Raw genomic sequence first — 26598 nt, 5'->3', positions numbered from 1 at the left:
GCCTCTCTCTCTCTCTGTGACTATCATAAAATAAAATTAAAAAAAATTTAAAAAAATTAAAAAAAAGAAACTAAACCATGGTGTGATCTGCCATACAACAAACTACTATGTCACCATGAAGACTGACATATAAGTACAACCTTGACAGACATCACCACATTATTTAAGAGAAAAAAGACGCTAAAGGGATTGGGGGGGTTGGGGATAGTAACAGCCCCTTTCCCTAAGGATAAATACAGTGAATGTATAGGAGGAGCTCTGTTTAGGACATACACTAAGATGTGGCAGTCTCTGAATACAGATGCTTTTTCATTTTCTTTTATCTATACTTTTATTATTTTCCCCTATAATAAGTAAAACCTGCATCTTTGTAATAAAGAGTAACATTTAAAAGTCTCACACAGAAAGGAACGGACAGTGGGGTGATTATGCAACATGGGAAAGAGTATGATAAACACATTAAGTAAAAAAAAAGCTAAATATAGAACAAAATACACAATAGAACAACATGTGAAGGAAAAAAAAAAGAAGAAAATAACTATGGAGGGAACTCATGAACAAGAATATACTGTTATCATCACAGAGATAAAAGCCTCACGAGACAGAGCTCCATGTTCTTTTTTTTTTTCCCTTTTAAGTAGGCTCTACCCCCAACCTAGGCTTGAACTCATGACCCTGAGATCAAAAGTCGTATGCTCTACCGACTGAGTCAGCCAGATGTCCCCCCATCTCTGATCTTAAAATGGTATTAAATATAACTGTAAGAGTTGCAGCCAGCACCTCCCAAACTCCTTATACATCAGCCATCAGCTTTGTTTAGAAGTATGAAAAGTATAGTTCTCCCTTGTCAGTTTTTATTTCACACTAAAAAAAAAGAGAGAGAGAGAGAGAGAGAGAGAGAGAGAATGAGTTTTAGCCACAGGTGAGATAGGAAACGCTATAAAAAGAATTCAGAACAAAGTAACAAAAAGCAAATTAAACACAATCGAATAGTCTGAGGCCATCTCAGTGGGGATGAAAGCTTTAGCAGAAAGAAAACTAAGTTAATGGCATGACTTGAACTAAGGACAAGGACTCTGAGATTAAGGCCTCTGCAGAAGTATACAAGTCTCCTCTTAAGTGTATCAAAGATAGAAACTCACGTGGATGCCTACTGCCCCAATTCTCCAATGCCTGTCAAAAAAAAGTATCTCTGGCTTCGAGTGACCTCAAAAGCGAAGATGGAAACCCCCCAAATTGCCTGGGTTGGTAAAATCATTTCCTTAGTGAATGTTTTTAATCCCCAGAAAGATTCAGAATCTAATATAAAGATGAAAAAAATCAAATACTATTACTGTTAATTTTCAATTACATTTAGGAATAATCTATCCTTTCTAACACCCAGTGCCTATAATATTTAAAATAATCTGCTATATTAAGGAACATGACAGGTTTGTTCTGATTCCAATTTAAAATGTGTAACTGAGTAACTGATCTTAACCTTGAAATTTTTTTGTTGAAAAATGTTAAGAATTTTATAAAGGTTATAAATAACATTGTTTATGATAAATTAAAACATAAATACAGGAAATAATAAGCTATCAGGCTTACTGAGGCTATGTGTGTAAAAGTATGGGAATGTTCACTGTCAGACCAAGCAAACTGAATTGATTAAAATAGAAAACTGAATATATTAAATTTAAAAACGCAATTCAGGGACACCTGGGTGGCTCAACGGTTGAGTGTCCGCCTTTGGCTCAGGGTGTGATCCCGGAGTCCCAGGATCAAGTCCTATATCAGGCTCCTTTCATGGAGCCTTGCTTCTGTCTCTGTGTCTCTCATGAATAAGTAAATAAAATATTAAAAAAAAAAAAAAGAACTACTTTTATAAAAAAAATAAATAAAAACACAATTTAAAGTGCTGGAAAAAATTTAACACAGTTGTAAATGAGGCTGACTGGGATTAAAGTCTTGTCAATATAAGTTAATAAAGCAATATTAATCAAAGGACACTTGGCCACCTTGAAAATGATTCATTAAAAGTGACTATTTTAGGGATCCCTGGGTGGCGCAGCGGTTTAGCGCCTGCCTTTGGCCCAGGGCGCGATCCTGGAGACCCGGGATCGAATCCCACGTCGGGCTCCCGGTGCATGGAGCCTGCTTCTCCCTCTGCCTATGTCTCTGCCTCTCTCTCTCTCTCTCTCTGTGTGACTATCATAAAAAAAAATAATAATAAATAAAAAATAATGTTTAAAAAAACAAATAAATAAATAAAAGTGACTATTTTAGGGACACCTGGGTGGCTCAGTGGTTGAGCGTCTGCCTTTGGCTCAGGGCATGATCCCAGGGTCAGGGATCCAGTCTCATATCAGGCTCCTCGCAGGGAGCCTGTTTCTCTCTCTGCCTGTGTCTCTCATGAATAAATAATCTTTTTTTAAAAAGTGACTATTTTAATTAAAAAATGTATTGTTATACAACAAATTTAAAGGTTTACCCACTCCAAAGTTACGTACTAAAGAGAAATAAAATATGTCCATACAGAAACTTGAATACAAATGTGCACAGCACCACTATTCACAATAGCTTAAAACTGGAACCCAAATATCCAACAACTTGTAGATGGATAATCAAATTGTGCTATATTCACAGTATGGACTAGTACTCAGCAATTTTTTTAAAAAGTATTGATACATACAAATAGATGAATCTCAAAAACATGATGCTAAGTGAAAGAAATCAAGCACAAAAGACTCCATATTCCAGAATTGCATTTATATGAAATTCCAAAAAAGCAAAAAAAGCACAGTGACAGAAAGCACATTTGGGACTGCCTGGGGCCAAATCGAGAAGGGGCTCTTCAAGAGTTCAACACAATGTTTTAGGGGATAGATCTTGATTATGGTGGAAGTTACATGGCTATACAGTCAGCAAAATTAAACTGATTACTGATTTGAAATTCAAAACTAAAATTTTAAATTAATTTTTAACCCCGAGAGACCATAAATTATCTTTTTTCTGCGCATAGATTGCCTCCAAGGGCACACAAAAAACACAGAAAAATCCCTCGCCTATCATGAGATGAAGTCATCATTTTATTTTTTCCATTTTCTAAGTTTTCCTCCAGTATATCATTACTCTTGTAATTTTTGATTCATAAATATTCTAAAGGTCTAAACCACCTTCAGGAAGCCACTGGTCTCTAAACTGAACTGCTTACTACTGTCTCTCCATTTTACCCTCCCAACTAAATCTAGACAGTCCCTCCAAAGTGAGCAGTTTAAGTAAGATACTCCCTAAGAGCTGTATGTCAGATGGCAGACAAGGAGAGGCTAACTCATAAAAAGTGAAACACTTAGAATTCCTAAATACCAAACATTATCTTTCTGAAATTTTCCTTTGGCTAATCAAGCTGATAATTACAGAGACTGCAAAGAGAGAAGTCAGATATTAACATGTATAGTCACTGTTAAAACAAAGAGGAAATAACACTGAGGAATTGGGTACACTTAACGAAGAAAGCAATTTATTCCCTAAATTTCAAAAGTTGACCACAAATGTTTAACAATGTGAGCTAAATATTGGTTCACATCCAAAGTATTTTCAAGTGTAGTATAGAATAACAAGCTCTCTGTATAAGAAACTATCTGTGCATATATTATACAGCCACAAATCCTAAGTAAGCCTTCAAATTTCAAAGACTGATAATACAGCTTGCCTAATGTACTTTGTTCTTGCCCTACTTTATCTCCTTCCACACCATCCACCCAAGGAACTCCAAACTCCTATTGTAATGCCAGGACTGGGACTGCCTCTTGAGTCAAACATCAACCATCACAATATTCAATCCTGCCAATTATTAACAAAAGGCCAAGTAGTTTGCTAATATGCTAGCTTCCCAAAATGTCCACAAAAAAAGACAACCCGCAACTGTTAATAGTTATAGACTAAAAATAAAAGACATCAAGTTTTCACCTGCAGTATCAAAAAGTCCAAGGGTATATGGCTCTCCACCAATCATAACCGTGACTGCATAGTTGTCAAAAACCTAAAAACACAAAAATACAATACTGTTAGTATGCAAGGGGATGATCAAAATGAGATAGGGCAAATCTTAAGTAAAGGCAATATTCCTTTCCTAAAACTTAATCCCCTCTTAGTCCATGTGGTTCTTATATAACCAACCTTCCCAACTAACCCCTGACATGAACTAAATGATTCTTGGAAAAAGTGACAGGGGACATATTCTGGGATGTCTACTCTACCCACAGTAAAGCCAGAGGTGTCACAGAAGCAAAATCCCCTAGCTATACAAAATGATCCTGTTCAAGTTTAAAGCTTTGAGACAGTAAGTTTATAGTTTACCTTAATGTTCAATCTGATTTCTAAGAAATTAATTCTTCACAGATCATTTCATTTTAGAGTTAAATACTTAAATATCCTAGATCCATGATAATCTTTTTCCTTTCAGGGTTCAAGACAAGAAGCGCCTTACTGCAAAACAAGCCCATTAGAGAGAAATAAAGGTTCCTTCAAGGTCAAGAAAAGTGTCCAAGAAAAGGCTGGCAGATTATTTGAGATTTCATGAATAAAACTTACGTTACTGGATACAAACCACATGACCTAAGAGATCTTCTGTGACTAGATGCTTTTATTTTTGAACACTGTAAAACTCATGACAAACTCAGTATATACTAATATTGGTTGTGCTAAATTATTTGTGAAAATGGGAAGAAATGGTGTTAAATGGAAAAGACCCAACACTAATTCCTAGATTCCTCTGAATTGACAAATGAAAAGCAATCTCCCAACTAGAAGGATGTTATATTTTCAGATCAGCCCTGTTTTATCTAACTCTAACCTTCTGGTTCAGGCTTTAATGAATTGTTTAAATGTAAACAAGAGTGGAAGCAAGGGCATGGGGCAGGTGGTAGTTAAAGGAAAGTCAATTCTTGCTACCAAGAACAAGGAAAATTATAATGAATGTAGCTAAGCTCTCAACCACACATTATTTTAAGTCACATCTAACCCTCCTCCAGAGACCCACATACAAACACATGTATGAAATATCCACCAACCCGTCTTAAATAGAACACCTTGTGACCAAAGTCATAACACAGGCTTAGAAATCAGGTTTACAAGACAATAACTTTAATGGAAACTGAAATGCCAAAATTCCAATAGCTGCCCTCATGGTGAAACAAGATTCACGAATCTCTGAAAAGTCCCCTAAAAGTCCCTCTCAATCTCAGAACTTCTTTCACTTACCATGTCCCCAAATGGGCCAACCCAAAAATATGACTTTATATTGAATTATATCTTCAAATTCTCCCCCTCCAAGAAATCTAACCTTCCTTGTTCCTACAGCCTTGGCCTACCTCAATCACTTTACCTGCTTTAAGATATTACAGATTGTCAATTCTAATTAAACATAACCACCAAACCCTTAACTTATACTCATCCTCTTATCAATGTTCATGTCTCTCAAGATTAACCTAAAGTATCCGTTTTCTTCCTTTTTTCTTCTAAACAACACTAACCCCATTTTAATTATATAGATGTTCTTCATAACCCCTAAAATAACTCACTTAACAGAGGTGGTCATTGCCAAGCCAGGCCAACCCTTAGCTCGGCCCTCATTACTGAAGGAACGTCTGTGTTTAACATAATTATACCACTGGGATGGGTCACCCAACCTGGGACAAACAGATCCCCAAATACATTCTTTCACAAGTGAGTGTTACTCTAAATAATTCTCCTCTCCCTCTTCATCATCTTTATTATTTCCATTTTCCCTCTACTCTAAGGAGCTGATAAAAAGCATTTGTGCGAGAGGATCCCCAGAGGCTTCTGTTAGTGTTCTCATAACAAAAACAGGTCTCTGCCTTAAAAACCAATTTGGAGCTCCATTACTGCTAAGACATTGGCTCCATGAGATTCTCTTCTATCCCCTAAGGAGAATAAATGAAGACAGACACTACTTTCTCTGAAGTTACAAGGTCCCAAAAAGCATCCCAGACCTCCAAGCTCTGATTACTCATTGGCCAAGTTACAAAAAAAAAAAAAAAAAAAAAAAAAAAGTCACCTCATTCCAAGACATAGAGCATACTTCTCCAAACTGAGACCACCACTCTTTAGAATCTTGTCTATTGGAGTTTTGTCTCCCAGCACTTCTTGCATACCCTTGTGTAACCCCTTCTGACTCTTCACTGATTTTTCAGCCATTAATTTTAAAGTATATATAATTTACCCATGAGAAGATCTTTAAAAACAGGACACAAAGGCAGACAACAAAGAAATTTCAGTACACACAGTTTTCAAGATATTCAAACAATATATTTCACTAACAGATGGAAGCCTTTATACTTACAGTCGGTACATACTCAGATGGAAATTTGTTTGTTGTGTAGGATATCAGGAGACATGTTTTACCAACGGCACCATCGCCCACAACAACGCACTTAATTGTCTGCATTGCTGAAACAGTTTTGTATCCACTTTAAATATATCAAATTCGATGATGACCTACAAAAAGATGAAAGATACCTGTTTCATTCGTAGTGATATGTGTATTTTTTTCTTCTACTAGCAACAGATTCACTCAGAGCAAAAACAGAGAAAAAAAAAAAAAAAACAGAACTAGCACCCCAACTAAGAAAGAACCTAAAAAGAGAAATAGTGACTAGCTCAAAGTAACAATAGGAGTCAATTTTCTAAGCTTCTCATCTCTGATGGTTTCCAACATAAGTGGTTTTCTTTTTAAAGTCCAAAATAGTGTAAAGAGCAGCATATTTATTTCTATAATGAAAGAGGAGGGGACACCTGGGTATCTCAGTCAGTTAAGTGTCTGACTTGATTCTGGCTCAGGTCATGATGTCAGAGTTGCAAGATCAAGCCCTGTGTCAAGCTCCCCGCTGGGTGTGGAGCCTCCTTGGGATTCTCTCTTTCCCTCTCTCTGCCTCTCGCCACTGCATGTATGCTCTCTTTAATAAAAAATTTAAAAATTAAAAATAAAAAAGGAAAGAAAGAGAAGAGAGAAGATGCTATTTCAGAATGAATCCCATGTAGTGAGCCAAGTATGACTGTGTGAAACTTTTCCTTCAGATGTATGTGTCCTAGACTGCAATACAGACGTCACTGATTTAAAGAATGGTCCATTTATCCAATCTTACAACTATTGTTACTCAGCTTTAACCAACAAGCTAAAGAGCACCACCATGAAGAGAAAAGCAATATGAGGAATTGGAAAGGTCAAGGTGATCCCCAGTCTTAGCAGCTATTTTAACACCAGGTTGCCTAGTTACTAATTCAATATTCATGGCATGGAAAGATTAAAACCTACATTTTTATAATGAAGAGTCGGATCACTCTAAAACACACTGACGTACTCCCTCTGCCCCTCCCCCCATTCATGCCCACTCACAATCTCTCTAATAAATATTCTGTAAATAAACATCTTTAAAATCAGAACATGTCTCTACTGAAGGATTCTTAAAATCATTACCATTTTTTCCCCCACATTTTGACATCTAAGAAATTACGATAAATGGCATCTTAAGTCAATGAAAACTTAAGAAAAAATTTATTTGGGGCGCCTGGGTAGCTCAGTCGGTTAAGCATCTGCCTTCGGCTCAGGTTGTGATCCCAGGATCCTGGGATCAAGCCCCACTTCGGGCTCCTTGCTCAGTGGGGAGCCTGCTTCTCCCTCTCCCTCTGCTCCTCCTTCTCCCTCTGCTCCTCCCACTGCTTCTGTGCATGCTCTCCCTCAAATAAATAAATAACTTTATAAAAAATAAATCAAATAAAAATAAAATAATTTATCTTTGAGTGACAGTGTGTTCACAGGAGGAAGGGCGGAGGAAGGGAAGAGGAAGAGGGAGAAAATCTTCAAGCAGACTCCCCACTGAGCATGGAGCACAAAGCAGCTCGATCCCAGGATCCTGAGATCATGACCTGAGCTGAAACCAAGAGCCAGAGATGCCCAACCAACTGAGCCACCTGGGCATCCCATCAATGAAAACTTTTAAGTTTTTTGGGAAGAATGAAGAAACATCATGCTCTGTATACCTACATTTTAAGATAAAGTCCTATTTCAATTACAATCCTGAAGGGATTACAATTTCTTAGTGGCGAGAACAATCACCTTACTAACCATAAAAATGTCAGAACCACCTAACTCTGGGCTGGATGCCATGCCTACGTCATCCTACAGTACTCTTAATATAAATATCTATTAACATCTCTATACATACATTAGGAGTAACGTAAAGGAAATATACACTCTCTCTTTCCTCAAAATCATCCTATTATATTTCTATTTAACCTTTTATCTTGCTCCTTCTCTTTTCCTTACAATGCACTACAGAATCACTCATACTAGTACAGCACTAAAGGTTAAAATCTTAATTTCTAAACTAAATCAAAATTATTTATCAAAATAACTAAGCACACTGAGTACTAAGTGTAAAGAATTACTCCTAAAGAATGTGTTTTACAAAAAAAAAAGTGTTTTACATAACAATAAAAAAGAGGAAACAGCTGTCTTCTCATGGTTCCTGAATCCATCACTGAAGAAAAGCATAACGTTCTGTTTAAAAAAAAAAAAAAAAAAAAAAGGCTCTCCTATAGAATTTCTCAACTCACAATGAAGAAAAGAAAGGTAAACAGAGTTTTCTGATCATTCTACAGAATATTTTCCAGATGCCTACAAATCTATTTCAAGTTCAGTTCTTATACCTTCTACTTCTCCCAATCATTATTACCAGGTGACTTTTTAATATAGAGTTTAATCATAAATACTGGGCAGAAAGTAATGGCTGACCACTGTGGAAGAGACTGCTGGCAGTCTACCATTTCTTCCTTTCTTTTTTAGCAAAAGAATTTTCACCAAAGCATATGGTCCCCAGTAAAAACAGACTACGTTTCCTAAATTCCTTTGCAGCTGGATGTGACCACTGTAATTAATGGGAGTGGAAATGATGGATGCAACTTTCAGGACTAGCCTTAAAAGCAAGAGAACAGTCTCCCTGTTCCAGCCTGTAGGCTAGAATACAGACATGATGATGAGGGCTGAAGCAGTCATACTGAACCACAAGACACAAATTAGATGTTAAGGATGAGTAACACAATAAGAAGGACTAGCCCTGGATTGCCTTCAGGACTTTTACACAAGATAGAAAGAAACCTCTCTTTCATTAAGTTCCTAGTAGTTTGGATTTCTATGTTACAGCAGCAGAATTGATATCCTAATTACTATATTTCATAGATTCTAAGAAGCCAATAGTTTTTAAATACAACCTAAATTTAAAAGTGCTAAATGTGGGAGAAAAATGTCTTAGAATCACTGAAATTATAGTAATATCTGGATTTATCAAGTAACTTCACAGTTAAGCTGATCACTTTTGAGACTCTGACTCAAAAACATCTAAGATAAAACCTCCTCCAAAATTTTATTTATTTTTAAAGATTTTATTTATTCATGAGAGACAGAGAGAGAGAGAGACAGACAGACAGACAGACAGAGGGAGAAGCAGGCTCCATGCAAGGAGCCCGACATGGGACTCAATCCAGGGTCCCTAGGATCATGCCCTGGGCCGAAGGCGGGGCTAAACCACTGAGCCACCTGGGCTGCCTCCTCCTCCTAAATTTTAATTGTGGTTGCAATCAAATTAATTGTCATACCCAAATATGAAGCTCCTTATCTTCATCCTATATCTGGTATTCACTTTTAAGACTTATAACCCATACTAACAAACAAATATAAAATCATGGGCCACAGCTCTGAACTTCTAGTGGAAGAAGACCATTGCTTCTTGAAATTTTCATTATGACTCCTTAGGGAATAAGAAAGGAAACTGAAAACAAAAAAGTTCCCATGATCAGAGCTATGACTGCCTCATCTGTGAAATCACAATCACAACTATCACAACCTATGATGGACAAGGTCGGAGCTAGTCTAAAACATTCCAAAAAAGAGATTTCATTTATAACTGTATTTAAAAAGAATCATTTAAATCTGATTCACAATGAATTTCTTTTTTTCTATATTATAAATATGTTTGGAAATTCCACCCAAATTAGCTGTCTTCAGCAGGCCATTCACAAAAATAGTAGTCTTAGAATACTGGTTCTTTCTGTTGAAGCCTTAAATGCAGTACCTCTCTCTCATATCAGCAAGAATAAGATGTTAATGAGATCATTCTTGGGGTGCCTGGGTGGCTCAGTTGGTTAAATGTGCCCAATGCTTGGTTTCAGCTCAGGCCATCATCTCATGGGTTGTGAGATCAAGCCCCACGTTGGGAACCATTCTCTCTCTCTCAAATCTTTAAGAGAGAGAGATCATTCTGGCCACCAGGAAACTTCCAACTATAAAGTAAAACACATGGATACAACACAATTTGTACCAGAAGAAATCTACAATGTACGTTTAGGAACAAAGGTAACAATATTTCAAATGGGCTCATAAATCTGTCTGCATTCTTTTTTTTTTTTAAAAGTAATCTTCACACCCAGCATATCCTGGGCTTGAACTCATGACCTTGAGATCAAGACCCAAACCAAAATTAAGAGTCAGATGCATAACCAACTGAGCCACCTAGGTGCTTCCTCTCTCTGCATTCTTAAGCACAAATTCACTAAAGCTAACTGACAGACTTTCTGAAGGCAATCTTTTTTAAGATTTTCCAATGGAAGATAATGGATTCGTGTAATAGAGATGTGCCCTGAATATAGTTTGGCTAGATCATTAAACAAACATTACTACTTCGAGAACTTTTAGAAGTCTGTATCTTCCTGTCCCAGCCAAAGAAGCAGCCCCCAAGCCACTTGGGCCACTCTTTGTGTGTCCTGCCTAAAAAGTTTGAAAACATATCCAAAATCCATAAGCTTCACATATAAATAATTTTCTTAACTTTGAAGTCAGGATAACTCTGAGTTTTAATCTCTGTTCAGCACTTACTTGTGACCTGGACAAGGGTCTTAACCTCTTTTTGCCTAAAGTTCTTATTTGTAATACAGAATTATGTCAACACCTTGCATAGTTGTAATAAAAATTACATAGTTGTAATAAAAACATAAAAGGACTTTACAGCTCACAGCACATACCCAATATACATAAATTCATCTACTAAGTGTGGTAGTTAAATCAATCCTACTTCACACCTATTTTCATCCAGTGGGTCAACACTTAGTACTTTCTCTCTTTGGTGGATTATTACCTAATCAAAACTTTTCATACTTTGCACAAGCTGGTACACCAAAAACATTAAGTTAAAATAAACTGAATATATTTGCTATTTAGCTAATCACACACACACACACACACACACACACACAAAACAAGAAATCCACCCAACTACTTCTTCATCTGAAGACTTCTGTATTAATTGCTTCTCGGCCTTTTGGCTAAGATCAAGTGTGAAGACTTCTGTATTATTTTTTTTCTATTTCCTGTATCTTATTTCTGTATTTAACGAGTAGTTCCTAAAAATAAGTTACCTAACAGGTGTTAACAAAATAATTTAGTATAAGAACAGACCCAATCACTACTGTTAAATGCCAAAATAAATGTTTTTAGTTTACAAATCATCACTGCCTACATGTTTGAATTTAGCCTCTAAATGAGCAATTCCAAAATTATCAGACCACCAGAATTACCTCGAATGGGTTTAACAATTCAGATTCCCAGATCCAAACCCCAAATCGAATAAATCAGAATTCAACACTCCCTACGTCATTCTAATGTATAATAAAGCTTGAGAACTACTATCTTACATGACAGCATAACGAGGAATACCAGTAACACAAGAATCTAAGCAAAGATAAACACTACTGGCATTTCAGATCACCTAGAAGTGATTTTCTTAAACTAGAATCAAAATTACCAACATGAATTAGTTGTATTAGCCAGGCATTTCACATTTACATTTCATTTACTAATGAAAACCTCACATTAGATATTGAGAAAGCATGAACCAAGATACTTCAGAGGCGTTTCAATTATTAGTTCAACCTAAAAGTGCTCTCAAATAATAATAATAATAATAATAATAATAATAATAATAGCAAACACATAGCACTTAATATGTGCTATATATGTTCCAAACATATTACTTATTTTTGTACATTTCATCTTCCCAACAACCCTACAAGGTATGTACTATATTATCCCCATTTTGCAGGTAAGAAAAATGAAGCACAGTAAAGTTAAGTAGACCAAGATTACTCAGGTAGTTAACAGAATTAGAATTTAAACCCTAGTGGTATGACTGCCATGCACCTACTCTAAAATACTATAACCGGTCACTACCTCTCCTGAAAAGTAACAGTGATTAAAAAACATGATCACTGCAAATGGAGTGGCAACTATATACCTATAACAGCTGCCAGCACTGGGAAGAGGAAGGGAGAAGAGGAAGCAAGAAACAGGAGTTAAGTTCATTTCCTGTTTCTTCACACCCTGCAAACTACTAAATTTTATTGGGGAGAAGGGAAGAATTAGTAAGACATAGTTTGCTCTTCCCCTTGCTTTATTTCCATAAATCTTCCATTTCTTAGGCTTCCTGATCTAAGCTCAGCAATGTTAGAAACTGGTTGTGGGTCCCCAGTTAAAAGCATTAGTTCACAAGTCAGCCTGGGTCTAACTTCTCTGTGGCTGTTTTCCCTCCAAAAATGAAAATAGTAATAAGGCCTTCTTCATAGGGTACGTTGATTGAATAATATATGTAAAGAATTCAGAACACTGCCTGGCATACAATAAATGCTTACTAAGTGTTAGCTATTATTCTTGAATGATTAAAGGCACTTTTCAAGTCAATATAAATTTTAAACAGGAACAATTCCATACCACTGAGAGAAGAGCACATGAATTTTTCTATTTCCAAAATATTATAGTACTCATTGTTCTTACTACAAATACAGTCAAATTTAGCTGTAACTACAAAGGTGGTCATTTCAAAGTCAAGTTGCAATTTTTTTTTTTTTTTTAATTTATGATAGTCACAGAGAGAGAGAGAGGCAGAGACACAGGCAGAGGAAGAAGCAGGCTCCATGCACCGGGAGCCCGATGTGGGATTCGATCCCGGGTCTCCAGGATCGCGTCCTGGGCCAAAGGCAGGCGCCAAACTGCTGCGCCACCCAGGGATCCCTCAAGTTGCAATTTAATTAAGACTGTTCTATAAAGCATTTGACATGTATTACTAATTAGTAATTTCACATATTAAAATATCAGCAGATGACCCACAGATGGGAAGGGGGCAAGCAACCATGGAAGACTTTGGCTTTGCAACACCTACAATGCCAGCTTCAGCAACGTGGAAATAACTAGGCCAGACATGTCTCTATCCTACATTAGCTTCCTTTTTAAAAACGTCAAATCACTATAGTAGCATCACTATAGTAGCAAACAGGCTACGTAGTACTAATTACCGTTTTGCTATCCAGGGCAGCTAGAAAAGTTATTTTACATCAATAACTAAATACTCTTCCTCTTTAACACTGAAGTTCAATTGTACCAGCACTTAGAACTGGGGCTGGGGAACTTTAAGCATAAAAATGATTCTGCCAATCATAAGCAAAATACATTGTGAAATAAGGTGTATCTTTCCACATTCCTTCCCAGTACCCACCATTCTACCACATGATGACATTAAAACCCCTATCTCCTAGGTTCTTGAATGCTTTAGAGGTCCAATTCCCTCTTGAGAATCTCAGAACTACAGTCCCTTAAGTTTTCTGGAGTCCTTGAGCTCTAAGTTTAAAGAAGCCATGGAACCCTCTCTATATTACCATTATTACTGGCTGGCTGCCCACTGAACCCCACCAGACAATCCAATCCCTAGGGAAAAGATCAGTACGGGGGTAAGAGGAAGCTCCTAGCTACAGATGCCCCTGCCCAATAGGTTCATTCTAGGTACAAAGCACAGTGTATGAAAAGATCTGAAGATTAAGTTTTACTAAAAATGAGCATCTTTTGCAAAAAAAAAAAAAGTATATTCTCAAAGAACTATGTCAAATATTAACAGTAAACAAAATAAATGAAAAGCAAGTTAAGGGAAAACTAAAAACAAAAAAATAACAAAAAAAGAAAAGCAAGTAAATTTTTCAAGAATTTCAATGTGGTAAAATAAGTTTTGGTCTTTCTCCTGGGTTCCTAGTACAGAGCTCCTAAAACCCCTGGAATTTCCTAGATGATAGGAGCATCTTTTGTCTTTCATAATGATCCCTTCCTAATCACACAAGAGTATATGCTAACATAACTTAGGGTCACGTTAGGGTGGGGTCCCCAGACAGCTTCTAGAAGGGATTGCTCACCAGAAAGACTAAGTGATTAAGGGGCTGGAACCCTACCAAGCTCAGGAAGGGGAGCTGGGGAAGCCCATTGGAGGTTGAGCTCTGTGAAAACTCTTGAACAAAGAGATCTGGAGAGCTCCCAACCTGGTGAACACAAGGTTGTGTGCCATGCACCTAGGGAGGACACAGAAGCTCTGTGCCCCACCCCCACAGTCCTATACATCTCCTCTTCATTCGACTGAGTTGTATCCTTAAAACAGTAAATGAGTAAATATATTTTCTTGAGTTCTGTGAGTCATTCTACTGAACTGTCAAACCTGAGCGGGGGCTAGGGGAACAGGCGAGCCAGAAAGGCAGACAGCCTGAGCACTCCATTCACAACCGGTGCCTGAAATGGAAGCAGTCTTATGGGACCGGGCCTAAGCTCTTAAACTGTGGGGTCTGTACTCACTCTCAGAGTCAGTGTCAGAACTGAACTGACAGCAGTAGTATCAAAACAAACAGTTTTTACACTAACACAAAATACATCAAAAATAATACTGTTTTCATTCTAAATACATTTCTCCCTGAAGTAACCCATTTTCATACCTAGGAAGAAGGCACTACATAAATTAAGACAATAGTAACCCTGAATTTCACAAGCCTTCCTTACCTATCCAATGATTTAGCTACAGGAATTTAGATAGAACAAATAAAATCAGCATCACTTGTCTCTCCTCCCAAATCCAGTCACCTCAGAGGGTATTTTTTATAACTTTCTGCTATACATTATAGTATCAGATGCAAAGCGTAATTTTTAAAACATCTGCCCATGCAACTGTTAAGTAACCCAAAACAAAGTACTCAAACTAGAGACATATTCCATGCATTCACATGTATGCAAATGTTCTAACACATCATCTTGTTTGGTTTTGAGTCACAACCAAAAAGCAATATGGCTGACCTTATATGTTGAACTAAACACACAATATTGTTGAAAAAGTCCTACCCAAAATCCTATTACACCTCCATCATAATTACCTTTCTCCCGCAAAACAAACAATACACTATAAAAGGAATGTTTTTAAACCTTGAAATAAATGTTAAGCTTCAAACAAAATTTAAGAGGTCAATTATATGAGCTCACCCAATATTACATAAAATAACCAAAATAAATAATAATAATTTTTTTTTTTTTTAGAATTGAAATACCCTTTCATAAACTAACTTAACCCCATCTTTTTGTAGATTTTCTGGCTTAAAAGCAAAGGACTTCCCCCAAAGCCAAATTGTTAACGCCCATGTATCCTGATATTCTTTTCCAACTCTTAAGCCTTCAGGCAAATAAAGAACAAACCACATAAAGACCATTCTTTTCAAACTTTATAATTTGTTTTCAGAGTCCTCAGTAAACAGCAAATAATCTTAGAAAACTTTGGCATTCATTCAAAAAGCCAAAGCAATATAGCTACTGCTCAAAGTTATTTGCCCTAATAAAAATCCAAAAGCAGCTTCATATGAACAGCAGTTTGCCTCAGTTTTCAGTAAGCGTATCCACTCCAATTTGAAAAATAAAATTAGAATCCTGTAAAATAGCTTTCAATTACTAAAAAGTAGACAACCCTGAGTCAGGAAAGACAGTCTCCCATGGGTCCCTTGTGCTCCTATACAGCTGGCTGAGTATGCTAAGAAATGCAAGGTCTTGACCAGCCCACCCAGGCCAGGCGACACTGTAGGGTTTTTGCAGCAAACAACCTTGAAGAATACAATAATGTGGCTCTCTAGGACAAAGAGCTGGCTTACTTCCTGCTTACTATTAAACAGTGGGTTCCCAAGCTCAATGCTCCTTAGCTGAGACACAAACCCACCATATCTACCATGTGGAAGTCTTGGCGGCAAAGGGAAGCAACACAGACACTGACCTGCTACTGGCTGTTCCTTTAATAATTAAATTCTTTGTCACCCAGGAGTCTCACGTCTTCGGCTCACATCCATAAAACAATACCAGGCTAATACAACAAGGCTTATAAGGAGAGTAAAAGTCCCAGACCTTGTTTACTTGATTGAGCTTTTTAGACATCATCTTGTTGCAAATTTAAGTTTTTTTTTATGTAAACAATATAGTTTAGTTTCTTACACTAATTACTGGAATAGGAGCTAAGAATACATCATCTTAAGTATTTCATTCAATATTCAAATTTTATCTTTTTTCCCCACTTTCTCCTCCACACTCCCAAGCCAGCTAGCACATCTTCTCTAGAAATTGGTTTTGTTTATGGTTCCATCTTCTAGGTGTCTATTCTAACAGGAAAAAATTAGTGAAGGCCAGAATCCCACTATCAAGAAAAGTAAGAGGTGGTGCCTGGGTGGCTCAGCTAGTTAAGCACTGCCTTCAGCTCAGATCATGATCCCAGGGTCCTAGGATGGAGCCCCGCATCAGGTTTCCTGCTCAGGGAGAAGCCTGCTTCGGCTTCTCTTTCTCTCTCTCCCTCTACCCCTATGTGTGCTCTCTCATTCTGTCAAACAAATAAATAAAATCTTTAAAAAGAAAGAAAGAAAAGAAAGGAAAAGTGGCAAGTGACGTGGTTCCTCATAGTGAGTATATAAAAATGAGGGAGACTGGGGCACCTGGATGGCTCAGTGGCTCAGGTCGTGATCCCGGGTCCTGGGACTGAGTTCAAAATAAGGCTCCCACAGGAAGCCTGCTTCTCATTCATTCTGCCTACGTCTCTGCCTCTGTCTCTCTCATGATTAAATAAATAAAATCTTAAAAAAAAAAAAAAAGAGGGAAAGTATGTGTTATTAATTTGTTTTGCTTTAAAGTAATAAGGCCAGGGATCCCTGGGTGGCTCAGCGGTTTAGCGCCTGCCTTTGGCCCAGGGCGTGATCCTGGGGTCCCGGGATCAAGTCCCACATCAGGACCCCTGCATGGAGCCTGCTTCTCCCTCTGCCTGTGTCTCTGCCTCTCTTTCTCTCTCTCTCTCTCTCTCTCTCTCTCTCTCTCTCAAGAATAAATAAAATCTTAAAAAAAAATTCCTAGTATCTTCAGCTGCCATTTAAATGCATTACTTACAGGGGTACTCGGGTGGCTTAGTTGGTTAAGTGTCCAACTCTTGATTTCACCTCAGGTTGTCATCTCAGAGTCCTCAGATCGAGCCCTAAGTCGGGCTCCGTGCTGAGCATGCAGCCTGCTTAGGATTTTCTCTCTCCCTTTCCCTCTGCCCCCACCCCCACCCACCACTTGCCTGTGCACATACACACTGTCTCCCTCCAAAAAAAAAAAAAAAAGGGCAGCATTAATTAATTCAGAGTGTTGGACAGCAAAATTAACCACTCATTAAAGCAATTATTCAAATTCCTCCATTTTCTGCCACTTGTTGAAGAAACTGTTATGTGTGAAATCACAAACTACCTAAGAAAGAAGGGGCTCTCAAACTAAGGTTCTATGAGTCCTCAGGATGACAAAAAATGAAGCCACTGTTACAGGGAAAAGTGCTGACAGCAGCGCTCATAAAGTGAAAGATTACTAACCTATGTGGTAAAAATGTTTTCAGTGTTGCTAGAAGTTTGTTGTGGCAGCTTCATTTATGAAAATGACTTCATTCCAAAATGTCTGATCCAGTAAGAATTTAAGTCCTTATTTTTGCTGTAATGTTGAGTTTTCCTTCCTCAAATTGGCAAAAACAAAGAGATACTAGCCAGAGTGATCATTTTATATTGTATTTGTGAATCAAAAAATAACGTTAAGAAATATAATTCATAAATATTTAAATAAGATAATTTTTAAATTTAACATTTCCAAAAAATTTGGTAAAACTCAAGAGTGTATTTAGTTATGTTTAAGAGTACTATTTAATTAGAAGAGAATGGAAATGAAGTGCCTGGGTGGCTTGTCAGTTAAGCAACCTCCTTTGGCTCAGGTCATGATCCCAAGGTGTTGGGATCAAGCCCTGCATCAGGCTCCCTGCTCAGCGGAGAGCCTGATTTTCCCTCTGCTACTGCTAATGTGCACACGCTCGCTCTCTAATACATAAAATCTTAAAAAAAAAAAAAAAAAAAAAAGGAGAATGGAAATTACAGTTAAGATTTTTCCTCAAAATATTCAATACTTGTAAATAAGGGGGGAGGTGGGATATCCAAAATTTATTCTCCAACAAGACAGCACAGTTTTCCATAGATCATACATTCACAAGGCATATTTGCTTAACAGTGAGAAAGCCTCTGGGTGTGTTCTCTGTAATAAGAACCCCTTCACAGTGTAAAGAAGCATTAGTAGTATTGTGTTCAACTTCAAATTCCAGAAAGAAAGAAAAAAAATGTTTTGGATCCTAAGGTCCTGTGCAGTAACACAAACTTCTGTTAACAGTCTTGATCTACTTTTCCACATAGAAGGGGACTTCTCATATAAGCACTTACTATATGCCAGCACTGGCCTATACATAGCCATATCCCCCCTGTGCCTGGAACAAAGCTCATGTCCTCTGGGGCAACAACCCTAAGTGGAGTATCTGACAATGAACAAGTAACACAACACCATCACCACCATCCCAAACAAACTCTCTTCTCCTTTGTAACATTACTGACACCCTCCTATGCAATTTTCCCATTCTGGTCTCTTAATTAGGGCAATTATCATTTTATTCTCTTATGAAAGGCCAAGGAGATATTAAACACATTCAAAGTCCCCCTCCATTTCATGCAAAAGAACAGATAACTACGGGCACCTCGGTAGAGCATGAGACTTGATCTCAGGGTTGTGAGTTTGAGCCCCACGTTGGGTATAGAGATTACTTAAAAATAAAATCTAAAAAAAAAAAAAAAAAAAAAGATAACTAAGGATAAGGGCATTTTGCTTATCCCAAATCTCAAATCTGAATTTGCCATAGCTCTGAGGTCTACACAGAAAGGAAAAAAGGGGGGAATAACAGGATCAAAACTGTTCAACCAGCTTGTCTGCATCTTATTCTGCCCATCTAAACAGCTGCCAATCGCCTGGTACTATTTAAATTATCCAGTGTGGTTTGTACTTATTTCAAAGTGTAAGCCTTTATTACATCATCTCTATCTAAACCCTAGACAGATGTCTAGCCTTACAACTCCTATTTCTATCCTAACTTTCCACCCCCAATTCCTACCTTATCTGAGACACCTTCCCTATTTCAGCTATCAAAAAATGCCCCAATTTTCTGAACCCCCATAGCAAGGCCTTTCTTAGTTCTTAGATCTCATTTATACTCCTCTCCCTTTTGCTTCCCATGCTCTAACTACAGAGACTTCTTTCTATTCCTCCAATATGCCCTGTCCTTCCTGCAGGTCTTTATACTTGCTGGTACTGTTCCCCCTCCTCTTAAAGCTGCCGACTTCTTCAGATCTCAGCTCAAATCATCCTCTTCTCAGAAAATCCTCCCCTGGGCACACACTATCCACAGGAATATCCAGCTTCCCCCCTCCTTACTTCTATCATATTACCCTGTTTATTTCCTTTATAGTATGGTCATAATCTATAATTATCTTGTTTGTTACAGTGCAATGAAGGAGACATTAAAAATAAGGAAATCTCTGTAAAGGTAGGGACTCCGTTGTATTGCCAGAAAACAGTTCAATACTAAATACAAAACAGGCACTCACTTAACAAATGAATCACACAACTAAGTACTTGATCATACTGGTTTTATTCACATGGGTTTATTCTAATAGATTTTAAGCTCTCTGAAAAACTAGGCTTGTACTTCCCAAGACACCTAATGCAGTACTGACCTTATATTAAGGGTAAAATAGACTTTAAATATATAATATTTTTAATTTAATTAAATTCAAAAAAAATTTTTTAAGTCTTGCTGACTAAATTTTTTTATTTAATTTAAAATATTTTTTAAAGATTTTATTTATTTATTCATGAGAAAATGAGAGGCAGAGACACAGGCAGAGGGAGAAGCAGGCTTCCTGCAGGGAGCCCGATGTGGGACTCCATCCAGGTTTCCAGGATCACATCCTGGGCCGAAGGCGGCGCTAAACTGCTGAGCCACCCGGGCTGCCCTAATTATTTTTTTTTTTAATCTTACTGACTAAAGTTAATACGAAAAAAGCATGGGATTTTTAAAGACAAGCAAATATGGGTTCAAATCTTAGCTCCACTTCAGTGTGATCCCGGGAAGTCACTTCACTTCTACATCTTAAATTTCTCATCTACACAGTCACATCTAACTTACAAAACTGCCATAAAAAGAAATGATGTATATAAAGCCACTAATAGATCACCTGACACAGAATATATAGCATTCTCATCCCCAATTAAAATTTGCAAAAACCAAAATGGGCCTAAGATAAAGATCAGAACTATAACTATTAAATGAAAGCATCGAAACACCATATATAAAAGGAAATTCAGAAAAATCTTCACTTCTACTTGCAGCCTTATTTGCTAAATTAATCCTTTCTGAAATCCCCACACTCTGATCTTGAAGAACAATTAAAACTAAACGTCATGTTTGTAGTCAGAGGATTCAGAATGTTACATAAACGGTTGTAATCTGCCTCTATTTTAAGAAGAGATAAATTAACATAACTTAATTATACAAGTATTTATCAGGTCTCTAATTAGCCCAAGGAAGACAATCTAAGAGTAGTAGTCAAAGCATAGAAGCTTTCAAGTCCAGTAATCTTAAACCCATATCTCCATTCTTGTGCAACTTTATGCAAGCTAGTCAACATCTCTAAGACTTTGTTTCTCCATCCATAAAACAGAAATAGTATTAACATCACAGGCTGTAAGAATTAACTGAGTTCCTGTTCTGTACAGCACTTAATACTGAAATACGAGCTCTTTTTTGTCATCATAAAGTAACCCAGATAAGCTGATCAATTTAGAATCTGATTATCTAGACAATCTTGTATAGGGAGGGGGCTGTGTTTATACTCTATCAAAGTGCTAAGTGAAAGCAAATCACGTACTCTTCAAACCAAATCTGGCTTTAGATTAGTACCTAATACACAAGGCAAATTTTTGCTTTCAAAACAACAGAAACAAGACTTCCAGGTCTGGGCCAACACCTACCAAAATTTAACACGTACATTCTTTGACCCAACAACTCCATTTCTCAAGAGGTAAGCATAAGGATATTTACCACAGCCTTGCTTACAGAAGCAAAAACAGGAGACTATCTATAAGTCAACTAACACGCCACTGGTAAGTTATAAAACAAAGGAATATTATAACTATAAAAATATTTTTAAAAATGAACTATAGTGCCTATTATAGATATAATTTAGGAGAGGCAGTTTTATCTATAACCCCCCAAAATTTATGTTAAAGTCCTAGCCCCTGGTACCTCAAAATATGACTGTATTTGGAGACAGGGCCTTTAAAGTAAGGTAAAATGAGGTCATACTGGTGAGCCCTAAAGCAACATGGTTGGTATCCTTAAAAGATTAGTACACAAAGAGGGAAGACCAGGTGCAGACACTAAAAGTCAGCTACCTCTAAGCCGAGAGAAGTCCTCAGATGAAACAAGCCCTGTCAACACCTTGATCTTGGGTTTCTAACCTCCAGAACTGTCAGGAAATAAATTTCTACTATTTAAATCACCTATTCTAGTCTTTGTTATGGCAGCCCTAGCAAACTAATACAGTGACAACAAGGAAGAACCCCAAATGTATTGTTTTTAAAACACAAAGTACTGGGCCCCTGGATGGCTCAGTCGATTAAGCATCTGCCTTCAGCTCAGGTCAGGATCCCAGAGCTCTGGGACTGAGCCCTGCATCGGACCTCTCCGCTCAGCAGTGAGTCTGCTTCTCCCTGTCCCTCCTCCTCCTCGTGCACTGTTGCTCATGCTCTCACTCTCATACTAATAAATAAATAAAATCTTTAAAATAAAAAAATAAGGGACACCCAGGTAGCTCAGAGGTTGAGCATCTACCTGGGTCTGGGGATGGAGTCCCACATCCGGCTCCCTGTGAGGAGCCCTCTTCTCCCTCTCCCTGTGTCTCTGCTTCTCTGTGTCTCTCATGAATAAATAAATAAAATCTTTAAAAAAATAAAATAATAAAATAAAATGCAAAGTACATAGGGCACGTGGGTGATTCAGATGATTAAGCATCCAACTCTTGATTTCAGCATAGGATCCTGGGATCAAGCTCCATGTGCTCGGTGGGGAGTCTGCTTGAGATTCTCTTTCCCTCCATCGGGCCTTCTCAAAATATTTGTATCCCTCTTTAAAAAAATAATTCCAGGCATCCCTGGGTGGCTCAGCAGTTTAGTGCCTGCCTTCAGCCTAGGGTGTGATCCTGGAGTCCAGGGATCAAGTCTCACTCACATCAGGGTCCCGGGATGAAGCCTGCTTTTCCTTCTGCCTGTCTCTGCCTCTTTCTCTCTGTGTCTCTCATGAATAAATAAATAAAATCTTTAATAAATAAAAAATTTAAAAAAATTCCACTTCAAACAATTTATCCAAAATGAAGAAAATACTTTATCAAAACACAATGGAATACTATAACATTAAAATAGTTAATACAAGAAAAAGGTATTAAGTAAAAGAATACCACAGGATGAAATGCTGTGCGTATTAAAAATAGTCACGAAGACTACCAACATAACAACACAGTATTATTAAAAACATATATTATTGGGGCACCTGGGTGGCTCAGACAGGCATCTGCCTTTAGCTCAGGTCATGATCCCAGGGTGCTGGGATAGCCTGGGGTTGGGCTCCCCACCAAGCCTTTTCCTGTCGCTTTGTCCCTCCCTCTAACTCGTGTCCGCACCTTTGCACACTCTCAAAATAAAATCTTTAAAAACAAACATATTATCACTGTTAAAATGTTGAGTTCTCATGTATTAAGAAAAAAGAAAAAAAGCAAAAGGAGTTAAACAGTAGCTGTGTTGGCATGTGTATGGGGGTCAGTTAAAGAACAAGACTCAAGCACCTAACAAATCTGACCCAATCTTTCCTGCATCAGGACACAAGCTGGGACCTAGAGCATGTTACAATAGGCTTCTGTTCCTCCAAGAAACAATTCTATTAACTCTAAGCAAGATATTTAAGTGCCTGTTATAGCACTACATTTGGTAAGACAGAAACCCTGCCTTTAAAGGCCTTCAAAACATTTCAATAATTTACTGAATACCAACTCTGTGCCAAACAGTATGCAAAATAGCTTTACATACATCATATATCACATCATATACTTTACTGATTATAAGCATTACAGGGGAACACAGCTGTAGTAGTCTGCTAACAAAACTACACTATAAACTACAAGTGCCACAGATTTTCAAAAGAATAATAATAATTAATAGGGAGGAGTAGTCTAGAAGAATGTGAGAATAAATCTCTAGTCACATGGAGTATCAGTAGAATGAGTACAGGTAGTGCCAGCCTGCAAAGTGGAAGAAATTTTTAAAATGGGTAAGTCCAAGTCATACTCTAAAAGCTAAGCAGAGGAGTTTTCATTTAACCTAGGTGGGAAACAGAAGGCTACCATTTCTTACGAAGAACAGCTTTGTTTTCGACTATCAATCTTGTACCTGTAGTCCAAGGTGGACTGTCAAAGGTAACCAGGTAAGAAACGAACTCAGCTAAGAAACTACTTTAATAAGCTATGATTTAAATGAAGGATCTGCACTAGGGTAGTAGCATGGAAAAAAGAGAAGAAATACTTGAGGTGTGGGAGTGGAGGATGGGTTTAAGAAGATGGTCAATTAAAAAAAAAAAAAAAGAAGATGGTCAATTATTAGGAAGTTTTTTAGTTTAGGAAATCAGATGATTGGTTTGTACACCAGATGGAGAAGTTAGAAGAAGAAATCTTAAGGTCAGGCTATATGTTCTTAAGTTCTCTTGTAAGAAAACACACAAAAGAATAGCCTTTTCACAATCAGTACACAGTAATTTGGTCCTAAGTCTATCAAGGATGAAATCATGTGCCAGCCTGTATCAGAAATCCCACATACAAGCATACACTTGCAGCAAAAAATAAGTCACTATATTACCAAGGCAACAATATACACTGTAAAGTGAATGGCAGAGAATTTTTCTTTTGAAAAATTACCAAGTGAGATGCCAACCACAAACCTAATGCATGACTTTTGTTACACCTGATGAGGCAGACGTACAGTACCTTCATTTAGATTATCGTACAGTATGTCTTATAAACCACAAGCCGTATTTTTTAAAAATAAGATTACCAAGACTCTAAATCTACCAATTTTCTAACAAATTTGATGTGGAATTTATTGTTAATGGGGTGAACTTCTACAGAAGCATTCAACCATATATTTCAAGGAATAGCTTGACAAAGAATAAGAGAGGCTGTAACATCTGCACCAGTCGGTGTCAATGCAGTACAGTCGACATGAGGACTAAGGACAGACGTTTCAGCATGGTTGCACAGCAGCTCAAGTGTAGTTTTATCCACTATAAGAAAGCAAGAGAAACAAAAATAATAGAGTAGCAAATACTCTGAAAAATAACCAATATGTGTTGGCGGCAATCTGCCTTTTCAAGAGCACTTTGAAACCAAAAGCAACAGCATCAAAGCACAAACTTCTACCTTGACCATCAATTGTTTCTCAGGTTAATTATACACATACACCATATTTTGGGAAACTAAGCTACTAAAATGGTAATCTAAACGCATTACAAAATGCACTTGCTTAATTTTCAATTTTCAAGTTTGTTACTGATTATAACCGGTTACAGGGGTGCCTGGGAGGCTTAGTCAGTTAAGCTTGTCTGCCTTTGGCTCAGGTCATGATCCCGGGGTCCCGGGCTAGAGTCCCACTTCAGTCTCCCTGCATGGTGGCAGGGAATCTGCTTCTCCCTCTGCCACTCCCACCCCCATGTGGGTGCACACACTGTCTCAAATAAATAAAATCTTAAAAAAAAAAAAAAAAAAAGGTCATTGCAGTTGCTCCCTCTAGAATGCTCTTGCCTGGATAGCTCAGTCACATCCCCACAGGTCTTTGCTTGATTGTCATTTTGGAGAACTCCTCTAAGTTATTTTAAATTGCAACCAAACTCTGAAGCATTCCACTGTACCTGACCACCAGCCCTCCCTTATCATCCTCCCCTTCTTTGCTTTTCTCCAAACACTAGTCTCCAACTCATACACTATGATGTAAATCATGAGGGCAGAGATTTGCTTGGGCCTATTTCATTCACTGCTATATCCCCAACCCCTGGAAAAGTGAATGACACAGAGCAGGCACTCAAATAGTTGCTCAATTCATAAATTAGTAAGACAGTATGGGTGAGCAATGCAGGTCAACAACCTTGTTCTTTGTTCTCAGAATATCCCCTTTAATGGGTCCTCTAGGCTCCTAAACCCTCTTCTGTTACTATTTGGACAAAAAAAATGAAAACAAAAAATTTAATTGCTACCCTTCTGAAGAGAAAACTCAAATTCCTAAGGTGTAAGTCAAGTCCACAACCTGAACTAGCTGAAGTAGTTAACACCAAGTGTTTGAAACCACTTAGTATTATACTCTGTCCTCTGTTCTAGGAATACCCAATTCTACCAAGTTTTAAACTAGCAAAACAAAAACTCCTAAAAAAACATCCCTAAGAATTATGTTTATCACACTGTGATGGCAACTGTACCACAGTGAAATAGTGTATATTATACACTCAGTAGTTCTAGATAATGAAAATATATCTAGTCTAATTTTGGAACAATTCACTTAGATTTAAGTTCATTGATATAGTGTATAATGAACTTAAAGAATCAATCACAAAACTGCCAAAAAATTATCTCTAGAATTTAGGTCTTCACAAAAATCTTTACCATTGATTAGTTCCATTTTTAATGATATTTTTTTTAATTTTTTATTTATTTATGATAGTCACAGAGAGAGAGAGAGAGAGAGAGAGAGAGAGAGAGAGAGAGGCAGAGACACAGGCAGAGGGAGAAGCAGGCTCCATGCACCGTGAGCCCGACGTGGGACTCGATCCGGGCTCTCCAGAATCACGCCCTGGGCCAAAGGCAGGCGCCAAACCGCTGCGCCACCCAGGGATCCCGATTAGTTCCATTTTTAAAAGCTGCTTCTATGTATTGCTTCTTTTTTTAGATAGATTTTTACGTGGTGGGTTTTTTTTTTTAATATTTGTAAAGAATCATCTCATTTTCATATTAAAAATAGAGACCGAAAGAGAGAGGGATTTATATTTTATAAGAACAAAACTTATACCAATTTCTCCAAATGAAAGTAGCAGAGATAAAGAATCTGGTTTCAGCAGAAAACAAACTTTTTTATCTTTAACACATGTCACATTCAGGACAGAAATCGATCTTCCTCCTGAAGAAAATGTCCCCAATTACTAAAAAATAGTAATTTTTTTTTAAGAAGACAGCCTAACCTAA

At 37.5% G+C, this 26598-nt stretch overlaps 1 protein-coding gene across 4 annotated transcripts in view; it reads right to left on the bottom strand.

Annotated features, from left to right (window-relative positions):
• CDC42 (cell division cycle 42) overlaps positions 1 to 26598 on the bottom strand; it is a 46577-nt gene that overhangs the window by 11540 nt on the left and 8439 nt on the right. For all 4 annotated transcript variants that reach the window (XM_055332521.1, XM_055332520.1, XM_055332522.1 and 1 more), the window contains exons 2-3: positions 6347 to 6501; positions 3952 to 4024 (exon numbers count right to left, since the gene is read on the bottom strand). In XM_055332521.1, the coding sequence (XP_055188496.1) occupies positions 3952 to 4024; positions 6347 to 6451 (178 nt within the window). In that variant the 5' untranslated portion in view covers positions 6452 to 6501. The remainder of the gene's footprint in view (positions 1 to 3951; positions 4025 to 6346; positions 6502 to 26598) is intronic.

The sequence above is a fragment of the Nyctereutes procyonoides genome, unplaced genomic scaffold (assembly GCF_905146905.1).
Source record: "Nyctereutes procyonoides isolate TBG_1078 unplaced genomic scaffold, NYPRO_anot_genome, whole genome shotgun sequence".
Lineage (NCBI taxonomy): Eukaryota > Metazoa > Chordata > Mammalia > Carnivora > Canidae > Nyctereutes > Nyctereutes procyonoides.
This window is presented reverse-complemented; position numbering and strand designations above follow the sequence as displayed.